Source organism: Lagopus leucura, unplaced genomic scaffold (assembly GCF_019238085.1).
Source record: "Lagopus leucura isolate 7727_CA_CO unplaced genomic scaffold, USGS_WTPT01 Super-Scaffold_100008, whole genome shotgun sequence".
Lineage (NCBI taxonomy): Eukaryota > Metazoa > Chordata > Aves > Galliformes > Phasianidae > Lagopus > Lagopus leucura.
In genome coordinates, this window is record NW_024962265.1 from 28183866 (window position 1) to 28195226 (window position 11361).

An 11361-nucleotide genomic window follows, 5' to 3' on the forward strand; every position below is an offset into this window, starting at 1 on the left:
CAATTTGTTCCAGACATCACCTATTTAGCTAGACATAGTTCTTTATATTTACAGCCCCATCTATTGCTCTGCTGAGAGTAGTAACCTGAATATGCCAAGAACATAGTGTGAGCCTGCTAAACATGGACTGAATTACTCCAGTGCCTCATAGCTGCAATGGCTGCTAGTACAAGTGCTGCATGGGCACAATTTGAGCAACATAATTTATAATCAGTTAGCTAATCATCCTTATCCCCCTTTACACAGTCCTTTCTTCCCCAAGGACAGATAAAAGTCATCTTCCAGTGGCTTTGGGGACATTACTCTTTGAGCCAGTTCAATAGACAAAAGGAGGTTCCAATACCTGGAATGAATTATTTCAACAATTTTCAAACTGTTCTGAAAATACGAAGGACAAAATGTAGTAAATTGGTATTTGTACAAAGATCTCAGTTTGTAATGTTATTAGAAGTCTGCCACTTGTATCATATTCTCTCTAATCATAGCCATACTGCATATACTCTAACACCAGCATTCAGCTTGCTTGCGTAAGCTATGACCTCAAAGTATTTCATAAAAAGGAAAAATAAAACAACAAAAACCACTCACAAAACGCTGTGGCTTTTCTGACAGCAACAGGAAGGCAGGAAGGTGTTTTACAAGGCAGTTTTTATTCTTCTCTCTTTCCATAATATGCCTCCATAGTGTCACCCATCTGGCCCAGAGCCATGCAGCCACCGCAGCTGTTTTCTGCTTCCTGAACTGCTGCTTTAAGATTCCAAACTACGACAAAAGAACCACTCCACCACTCCTGTTTTATAAAGTGGTATCCTATTGGCCTGATCTAAATTAGGAGGTTGGTTCACACTCCGCTGAGCTTTTCCACACTGATCAGATTCTGATGGAAAACTGAAGCCACGCTGCATGAGGTAGGTGACCTTGGGCAAGTCCCTTGGTGTTAATAAACAGTAATTACCTAAGGCTGCTATCCCTAATTCCTCACAGAGAGATGCTTCATCCTTTTGCCAACAAAGAACAGAAACTTCAAATAATTCACGAGACCAAAGTGCAAAATCTCACTTCTCCAAAGTCCCTCTAAGTCCCATTTTAGGCACTGGGTGCCCTTTTCCTTACCCTGACTCTAAGACAAAACCTGCAAGTACCATTAAACAATAAAAGTCCAAACAGAATTAAAAAATCTGGTTAAATATGATTTAAGGTAAGGAATTCTAGATGCCAGCTCTGCAAAGAAGCAGGATCATTTCTATCTGTTTCTTTTGCAATGGCAGCTGCCTCTTAAGTGACTTCATGCTTGGTACAAAAGAGCACAGAAGAGTGACACCAGGTCAGTTCTAATAGCCTGGACTGAGCTGCTGCTTCGTGCTGACAAAAGCAGATCCTATGGGGAAAGTAGTGAAGCAGAAGAAGCAGAGTAGAAAGATACAACAACGTGCTCCAGCTACTGCAAATCCTGAAAATGCACTGCATCGAGTCAAAACAAAGTCAGTTTTGTTTTATTTTTTCTGACAAGACTCCACTAGGAAAAAGAAAACAGAACAGTGTGTAAGAATGAAGCACTCCTAGGCTGTTAATCTCTCTATATATTTTACAGCCATAGGTAGTCAGTAACGTAGGGTATTTCTGAGTGGAGATCACATTTAAGCTAACATTTGATAACTATCACCTTCTACATACAAGTCTTTTTGACCCTCTGACCCTGAAAAAAGCCCCACAGCAATGAACTCCATTACTAGACTACACAGTGTACTGAATTCATTGAAATTGGCTGCCTGATCACTTCCTTGACTACTGAATTCTTCCAAGCTGCCAAACGTTGCAGTTGGACTAAATGATCTTTGAAGGCCCTTTCCAACTGAATGATCCTATTCTAATCTTTATTCCCAAATCTAAGCCATAGATTATGTCAACCATGTCTACTGTGTTTTGGTTTTCTAATTTTTTTGGAAAACAACACTGAAGAATACTTGAGAAGTAGACAAACCCTGGTTTTTTTGTGGCTTTTTCATGCAGAAAAATCTTCCAGCTCATTACCTTATTTTCATTTCTGAACTTCTTTGGAATTATTAACAGAAGACCCTACAACGACTATCTGGATGCTGCTGTGTATATGCTTAAAGGGTGTACGTAGTTATGGTTGGTTTGTTTGCACATGCTAAAACAGTCAGTTACATATCTGAATGTAAATTGGCATTAACCAAAAATATGTAATGGTATACTTAGATTTATATTTTCTATATTTGGAAGAAAACCAAGTCCTGATGAGCAACAGGAAGAGCTGAAAATAGAAACAGAGGCCAGATGGTTTCTTCTTTCAAGTGTGAAAGTGTAAATGTGTTTTATATATTGTGAGTCCTAAAAACGAAAAGTCTGACTACAGAAAGTGACTGACATAGAAAGGTTATTACCATCATCATGTATCTGTGGTTTGGGGAGTGATCATTGGTGCGGGGCTTTGTACTGATCTTGATGCTTCCATAATGCCCTTTAGCCTTAGTCACAAGAAGAAGACCAGAACCCTACACAGATTTAAGCAGGATGCCCTTTTTAAAAGATTTGAGCAGCTTTCAGTACAAAATAGGTGCCCACACTTTACTTAGACCATGACAGTTCCAGGGATAAATTAAAGCTGATTTTCAGGCACGCAGGGATCTTTGTGACCTTTGGCTTTTAACAGCAGATTCAGATACCTAAGAACATAGACAGGACTGAGCTATGCTCTTGTTAACCACTCTAAATACAACTACATTTATAAATCAATGCATTACATAATTAATGTGTTAGGCATCCAAACTGCAGCCAGGAAAACAAGTGCAGTATAAGCTCTTACCATAGCAGAAGACTTCAAATATCAGATTAGAGTATATTAAAACATATGAACCCTCCCACTTTTAAAGTATAATGGCTAATGGCTCTTTTTTAAATATATGGAGTCTTGATATTAAGAGCGACCAGATCACCACATCACTTAACTCGCAAATGCCTATATTGCATATGACTATATAATGCTTAAAGATGTACAACAAATGACTCAAATAGTACACAAAACAGGAGAACAGCACCTCAGTATCCTTCTGGAGAACAGACAGAGTTATACTCTAAAATGATTTCACAGACCAAGTTTATATAAGAGTAATTTATTGTACTACTGTATGAAGTGCTAGAAGACAAGTACAATGGTTAAAGCTGAAATACAGCCCCGTGCAGAGAAGCTGTGCAACAATCATGTAACACTGAAGTACTACTAAAGCACTGCTTCCAAACAGACAATGAACAGACTAATAAAGAATCTGAGGTGTTAACAGCGATCCTAAGAGGAAGTCCTCTTAGGAAAACTCCTTTAATGAACGATTTTACTCCCATGGTTCAGGTTGAGATACTACCTGCAAGAAGTATTCTCACAGGTATTTATCTGGATTCAAGTATAGAAACACTCTACTTTTGTAAAAAGCTGCCTTTAAGGCAAAAGAGGGGGTTGTGGAGGAGACATGGAGGGAGAAGAGAGACGGACAGATCAAAAACTAAGACCTTCAAGGGGAAGGGTGGAACTGAAACATGATTTTCTGTGTCAACACCAAGGAAAACCTGTATTACAGACAACTTGTACCACTTTACAAAATGTACACCGTATATATTATATATACACATATAAAACACTATTACTTCAATCACTAAGTTCTTCTTCATCACTGAAATAAGCACTTTTCTTAATCCGTGGACGTTTTGAGTCATCTGAAATTGAAGATTCCCCTGCAGTCTGTGTCCACCTTTGTTGCTCTTCCTCAATTTTGGCTTGCTATAACGGAAGAAGCAGTGTTAGCTAGTACTAAGAAAAAATTAAGATGCATTACAAATAATAATGTTAATTATCAAAAGGCAATGCGTTATTTAGCAAGGTAAAGAATTTAGAGGATTGATCTCAATTTCCAGATAAATTGTGTTATGCATGCATTCCAGAAAACACTTCTAAAAGTAGTTATCACATTCAAACAGTAGGAGTGCTCTGCACCAATGCAGATGGAGTACTCTCTGTTTTCCAAGAGAGGACCTAGATGAGTACAGTGAACTTCCAGAGCTACAGAGCAACTGAGATTTGAAGCCAGGCATGCACACTGCATTTGAGCCTGCTGTTGAATCAGATTTGTTCCACTAACAAGTCTATCTGTTGCCCTTTCTAGTCATTCATTCAGGGAATTCAATTCTTCAGGGATACGAAAGTAATTCAGCTAAAATAGATGTTTCCTATTTTTATTAGAAAACATGCTACCCTGGTTAAATTCTTTGGATTGAGAGAAATGAAATATTGTCTGGTTTCTTTATGCTTACTGGTTTTATTTCTAACCATGGAGGATTTTTTGGGATGCAAGTGGGGGTATAATTGTGCATATCTGCACAACTTTTTTCAGACTATGTCCTGTAAATCTGTTGCACATCAGTAAAGTCATCTCTGGGACAAAGTTATCTTAAAAAAAGTCTGAGGACTTTTTTTGGGCAGTGGGGGTACACAGGAGACAGCAGGGGACTGGAAAGTCATGACATCTGAACAGCAGTTCAGGCTTGCACTGTGTAGTGAACTAAGAGCCTGTAAGGAAATATTAAAGACGGATAGTCTGACAGCTGTATTACTACCTATGTAACTAAAAACGCTATAAATACGTTTTGAGAGGAAAGCTCTATTAGATAAAGCAATGCATGTATCTAATATAGCTAAAAGAAGGAGGCAGAGTTCCATTTAGAAATAAATATGCGACACTTCAATTTTGTACCTGAACAGCTATAGCCTGGCTGAGGCTGTCTAGAGCAGGATCTTCTCCTTCCTCTTCACTTTCTTCTTCTTCCTCACTTCATTGTGCAGAGAGAGAAAAATGCAGAGATCTTTAAGGGTTCCATATGCAAAAGCTGCTTAAACAAAGTAGTAACATATAAATAAATGTACATACATTTCTTCTGGTTCAACAACTTTCTTTCTCTTCTTCTTTTCTTTTTTCTTTGGTGGCTCCCGCTCTCCCAGCATATTTTTAGGACAAGCATAACTTAAGTGTCCTGCTTCCTTGTAGGAAAAGAAATATTAATTAACAAAAATCATTACCAACCACTACATGTTGAAACACATAATGAGGGAAGTTAATGGAAGACAGTTCACAGGGGAAAAAAAATTGAAGCAATTAATAAGATAAATGGAATGCTGAATTAGCACACAGAAGACAAACTCTTTATAAGCTTGCCATGGAAACAAAGAGATTGGCGGTGATATGCATGTTTAATTGCAAATTCAGAACAACTATGTGCGAGCCAGATTAACTTTGGCTGCTGCTGCAACATCAGAATACAGGATAGCATGGTTTATACTCATGATGAGATACAAACTTCAGTGTTAACAGTTTAAGAAATATGACTGAGTCGACATTTTTGGTCTCAAAAATGGGAATATTTTGAAGCAAAGATTAGGAGCCGTTCCTTCTCATGTAACATTATAATAAGGATGCTTTGTCTTGCTCATCAGCACGTTAAGCAGTTGTTATAAGAACATTTTTCCCCCATCGCTCAAAAATCCCCCAAAAGATTTTGTCATTCTGGACAATGCAAATTGACAACAAGAACAGCAAACATATTTTAATACATGTTTTAATATATGTTAATATTATATTTAATAATACCACAGTATTATTAATGGTGAAACTGAAGAAATAAGCTGAAAGTCAAAATATGGAATACGTTGCTTTACTTTTGGTTTTACTCACCCCGCATTCATAACATTTTGACTTATCAAAGTAGTTCCGCCTGCGAATGAATTCTGCTGCTCTTCCATTGTCAATGGCAATACTTGCTTTTATTACTCTGCCAAACAGCTACAGCAAATAGGAGAAAAAAGTAAATTTTTGAAAGTGCAAACCCTACCCTTCCACCATAGCAACTTCCCATAACTTACCTGTTTGTTATTGAGTGCCCGAGAACAGTTTTGTGCAGATTCTTTATCCAAAAACAAAATAAAGGCAACTCCTTTGCTCTTCCTGGTGTCTTTGTCTTTCATAATAGTAACTCTGAAAACATATAGTCACATCATTGATATGCTAGAATTGTTTTAGAGACAGTTCTTCCAGAAAGATCTCAACAGGATCTTAGCTTAGCCAGGCAGCAAGAAGGAAAAAAAGCATACTTAATAGAAAGATTAAATTCAGAGGGACAGCCAACCACACTTTGTGCTTGCAGGTACATTGGAGACGATTTGAAAATAGTCTGAGGAGGCTCTCCACATCATTCTAGTCCACTGCCATGCCTTATTCTCCTGAATGGCTTCAGAATAAAGAACTACACTTTAGACTTGCAGACAGTGCAACTGGAGGGAATTATACATACTGGAGGTGAAATTAAAATTCAGGAGTAATCTTGCCCATTGCTATCATTGCTGAAAAAGCAGTGTATTGAACTGCATCCAAACAGAGTATATATTTTTGCTGCCAAAAATAATAAATATATCTAATATCTATATATTTTTTATATCTCAATCTATATATGATATATAGATTATATATATATTTTAACCAGCCAAAGAGGTGCACAATGGAAAATTGTGAGTGTTTTGCAATATTTTTCTACAAGTTTCTGCAACTGGAATCCAGGCAGGTTATGGATACATGTGTTAATTTACATGACACAAAGCCAAATCTTGGGTCTGACATTGGAAACAACAGAGATGGTAGCAAATTTAAGACTTTTACCCAGCAAACACAAAGAATGAAAACCACCCAACCTCGATTCTTTTGCTCTTATGTCAATTGTTTTTAGACAAATATGAATGGGAAACAGGATAGCAGTCTGCATGTATGTAAAAATACATGTTCAAAGCTAAAAGAATAAACTCCTGCCTGTGTCTCACTTAGCAGGTAGAACAAGGTTCAGCCATAAGGCAATATAAAATCAGAAGAGGTGGTAACACCAACGAATAATCTAAATCCAACCCAACTAACCAACCAATGAACTCTCAACAGTTCAAAAACAGAAAGCCTACTAGAAAAAAGTGTAATAGATTATCTACATAGTAAAAACTGTAAGACAAAAGCTCAGAAAAAACACTCAGTTTTCCCCCAAATGCAGGTATAGACAGATAGAGCATAGAACAGGTTTTCTATCAAAGCCTCTTTGACAAGGATGCACCCAACAATGTGTTGAAGAGTCAATAAAACTGAGTTTAGACCAATTCTGTTCATTCTTTTGACAACATATTCTCCCAAGAGTTCCAGTGGAACCCCAAAATGACTGTCAGACTTCTGATTGGGATGTTAATGCACCAATTAATAATACCATGCATGACAAACCTTTACTAAGTCAGCAGCTTCTTGGAACCCTAGGAGGTCCGATTTCTGAAAAAACTGAGCTGAACTCATAATCATTAGCATACAGTGAGGTGAAAAGTGCAGTAAGAAAGAGAAGTCAGTGTGATTTTGCCGAGTCAAGTCACACCTCAAAAAAAGCCAACTAAAGCTTCTTTAATTAAGTTAGAACTGATTCAATTGGAACTATAAAACTTTCTGTGAAATGGAGTGTTCAACGTCCCTGAACAAAGACTTTCCAGAAAGCAAACTAACTTTTGCAAAGACTTTTCTTGGGAACTAATAATGAGTTACAAACAAGAAACTAACACTAACAAGGATCACTTTTCATTGTGAAGCTGAAAAGCCAGTAAAATCCCATTCTATCTGCACTGTTGAGAGTCAGGGCAGCTTGCAAAGGGGCAAAGAGTTAGGTAGCAAGTTTTGCTAAACAGAAAGTTGTTCCACGATAGTATTTCACACACGCTATTCCGTGAGTCTGCAGTTAGTTTCATTTCTGACAGTAAACAGGCAAAACATCAGGAAAAATTAGATATTAGGAAGTGATTCTTTTTTTGTGAAGTAATACACAGGCGAGGCAAACAGAAACCATACAAATAGAGCTGTGAGTTCTAAGTTACTCGGTTTCCCAAAAAATGCAGAACAGGATTTCTTCAGTTCAGGCATCTGAAAACACCATTTCTGTGGCATATGTTAGGCAAAACCACAAGAAACTATTAACAGAAAAGGGAAAGCAGGCTGCTATCGCACCTTTAAAATAAGCATTGTATCATACAGTCATTACTTCATGCAGTTAAGTACCCAAACAAGTTCAAAAGCCAAAGTAATAGAAGATCCCTCTCCCAGCACATACAACCCACATACATACTTTTAGATTGTGGAACTCCTTACCAAAGGATAGCAGGGAGGTCAGAAGTGACAAATTTATGAAGAATAGATTCATCAATTGTTATTAAACACCAGTGTTACTACAACAGGTTTTTTCTAAGTCAGTTGTTCAGCAATCAACTAAAACAGGTCAAGTACCATGAACCTGGAAAGAAAGACTGAAGCTGCCCAGTTGCCCTGGTCACTGCACGTCTGCCAGAACCCTACATAAGGGCTTTCCTCTCCTGTATGTCTGTCTAACAGCCTGATTGCCATTTCCTGCTATTTTGTCCACTGAAACACACTGCTGAGAATCCAGAAACTTTGAATAGCTCTATATGTGAGAAATGATTACAGCAGCCAATGAATGTTATGAAGGCAGACTGAGGGAGCTGGGCTTGTTCAGCCTGGAGAACAGGCGGCTGTAGGGTGACTCATTGCAGCCTTTCAATACCTAAAGGGAGCCTACAAAGAGGAGGGAAATCAACTCTTTGAAAGGGTTGATAACTGCAGGACAAGGGGAAATGGTTTTAAGTTCAAGGAGGGAAGATTTAGGTTGGATGTCAGGGGCAAGTTCTTTACAGAGAGAGTGGTGAGGTGCTGGAACAGGCTGCCCAGAGAGGTTGTGGATGCCCCATCCCTGGAGGTGTTCAAGGCCAGGTTGGATGGGGCCCTGGGCAGCCTGGTCTGGTATTGAATGGGGAGGTTGGTGGCCGTGCATGTGTGACAGGGGGGTTGGAGCTTCATGATCCTTGAAGTCCCTTCCAACCCTGGCCATTCTGTGATTCTGTGTGATTCTATGTGTGAATGTTAGACCAGATATTTGCTTATACAGAGCTGAAAACTCCAATCTAGTTTTGTTATTCTGATCAGTTAAAAACAGAGCATACAAACCCAGCAAGTTTCTTATCTCAGCATTTATTTCTATTATTTCAACATGGAGACAGCTATTCCCAAATCATATTCGTGAATGTGGCACATATAAAGAGCTGTTATCATGCAGCCTTATGCCTACTCTTAAACAGTGACAATAACAAATCAACCTAGAACCACAGAGGAATTGTACACTGCAGTTGTGGGAACTGGTTGTTATAACTGTGACATCGAGCTCACACATGTAGAAGCTTCCACCCCTACAGTTCTCAACCTGGCAGCACTTACCAGAAGAATATTGCTTCAGCTACTTTAGAGAAACAATTGCTTCTATATATCAACATTCTACTTGCTCTTGAGAAGTGGTTACCAACAGTACTTGTCTCCAACGCATCTACTCTTACAGTATATGTGCAAGAACTCCCAGTTATTAAATTTACACTTTATTAAACATGAACAGGACTTCAATACAGTTAGACATTTAATACTTAAATCATAAAGAGCACAATATGTTCAAGTCAAGCAAAGACATCAAATATTTTAAAATATTTGATGAGAACTCCAAAAGTAACAGGTTATAATCCGATCACTTACTTGACAACTTTTCCATACTTGGAAAAAATCTGAAATACAGAACAAAATAAAAAGATTTAACTACAGACAATTACATTTAATTATCAATAAATGTACTGAGATAAACTTTTAGAAAAGATCCATATCAATATTGTATTTATACTCAAAGTTGTTGTCACAAAGTTCAGTCTAAGCAATACGGCTTTTGAAAACTTACCCTATATAGATCATTGTTTGTCAAAGCGAAGGGTAGATTGGACACATAGACTGTGCTTTTGCTTGGTGCCAACCCTCCACTCATTTTCCTGATGAGAGAAGAAACAGAAATGAATTAAACTGTATTCAAAATGCAAGCAATTGAAAAAGCTCAACAAAACAGTTGTAAGAGTTTTCACTTTTTTTCCCAAACTGTTCTTCAAACACAACTGGCTGTGATAAAAATGCAAGAAAGCACAGCTTTCATTTCCCCTTCATCATTTTTACATGAAATCCATTTTTGCCCTTGTATTCTTCCCCATCCCTCTGCTCTAAAGCATATTTTTTCCTGTCCCAGTCAACCAGCAACTGGCAAGTTAGTGTACTAAGGCTCTATCTCCATTTATTAAACATTCTGGCCAATATGTGAAATTAATAACCTTCATTCAAGTACCATCATGATCTCTTTTCACTAGTTCCAGCTCAGCTGGATTCAACGTAGACTAAACTACACTTGGTTAAGGAAAAAAGGAAAAGCTTTCCTAAAGCAGAGTCCTAACTATTGGGAAGAAAGAAAACAAACTGCATTGGCTTTAAAAAGCATATATCAGCTGTCACGACAGCACACATTCCCTCCTGAATTCATTACCTGTGCTTCCACACTATCGTGCTCTGGAATTGTAGATTTCCAGAGCAGGTTATGAACAGCATCTTCCTGAGATGCTCCTCCTCTTGATTAAGCAATTTTATACCAGCAGGAACCATGAAAATCCCACAGACATTTTCTGTCCTAACCTCTTTCAAGTTATGGATGCTGAGTACCAGTACTATGCCTAGAAATAATAAGGCGATTTTATATTAGTTTAATGAGAAGATTTTCAACATGCTGCATGGCCAGTGAGGTGAGGATGCGATTGTCTTTCTCTGCTCAGCCCTTGTGAGGCCCCATCTGGAGAACTGTGCCCAGGCTGGGGTTCCCAGCACAAGGATGCAGAGCTATTGCAGTGGGTCCAGAGGAGGGTCAGGAAGACGATCAGAGGGCTGGAGCAGCTCTCCTTTGAAGAAAGGCTGAGGGAGCTGGGCATGTTCTGCTTGAAGAAGAGGAGGCTCCAGAGGGATTCCACTGAGACCTTACACTATTTGAGAGGTGCTTATAAACAGGAGGGAGATTGACTTGTTACACAGGCAGACAGTGATAGGACAAGGAAGCAATTCTTTACTCGGAGGGCAGTGAGGCACTGGCACATCTGCCCAGAGAAGCTGAGGATGCCCCATCCCCGGAGGTGTTCAACACCAGGCTGGCAGCTCCACCCAAGGCACAGGGTTGGAACTGGATGGTTTCTTTCAAGCTATTCCATTCCAATCCAAGCCATTCTATGACTATCACCTCATCCTGGTGGATGACAGGTTGGCCATGAGCCAGCAGTGTGCCCTTGTGGCCAAAACTTGTGGCTTACTGGGGTGCATTAAAAAGAGCGTCCAGCAGGTCAAAGGAGGTGATCCTCCCCCTCTACTCTGCCCTGGT

At 38.8% G+C, this 11361-nt stretch overlaps 1 protein-coding gene across 2 annotated transcripts in view; it reads right to left on the reverse strand.

Annotated features, from left to right (window-relative positions):
* Positions 1-3118: 3118 nt before the first annotated feature.
* ZCRB1 (zinc finger CCHC-type and RNA binding motif containing 1) overlaps positions 3119-11361 on the reverse strand; it is a 12340-nt gene continuing 4097 nt past the window's right edge. The window contains exons 2-8 of one of the 2 annotated variants that reach the window (XM_042872903.1): positions 9859-9946; positions 9663-9691; positions 5927-6038; positions 5739-5846; positions 4938-5047; positions 4764-4839; positions 3119-3793 (exon numbers count right to left, since the gene is read on the reverse strand). In XM_042872903.1, coding sequence (XP_042728837.1) covers positions 3662-3793; positions 4764-4839; positions 4938-5047; positions 5739-5846; positions 5927-6038; positions 9663-9691; positions 9859-9942 — 651 coding nt within the window. In that variant the 5' untranslated portion in view covers positions 9943-9946 and the 3' untranslated portion in view covers positions 3119-3661. Of the gene's footprint in view, positions 3794-4763; positions 4840-4937; positions 5048-5738; positions 5847-5926; positions 6039-8219; positions 8362-9662; positions 9692-9858; positions 9947-11361 lie in introns of those variants that run through there. The other variant, XM_042872904.1, reaches the window with a different exon arrangement.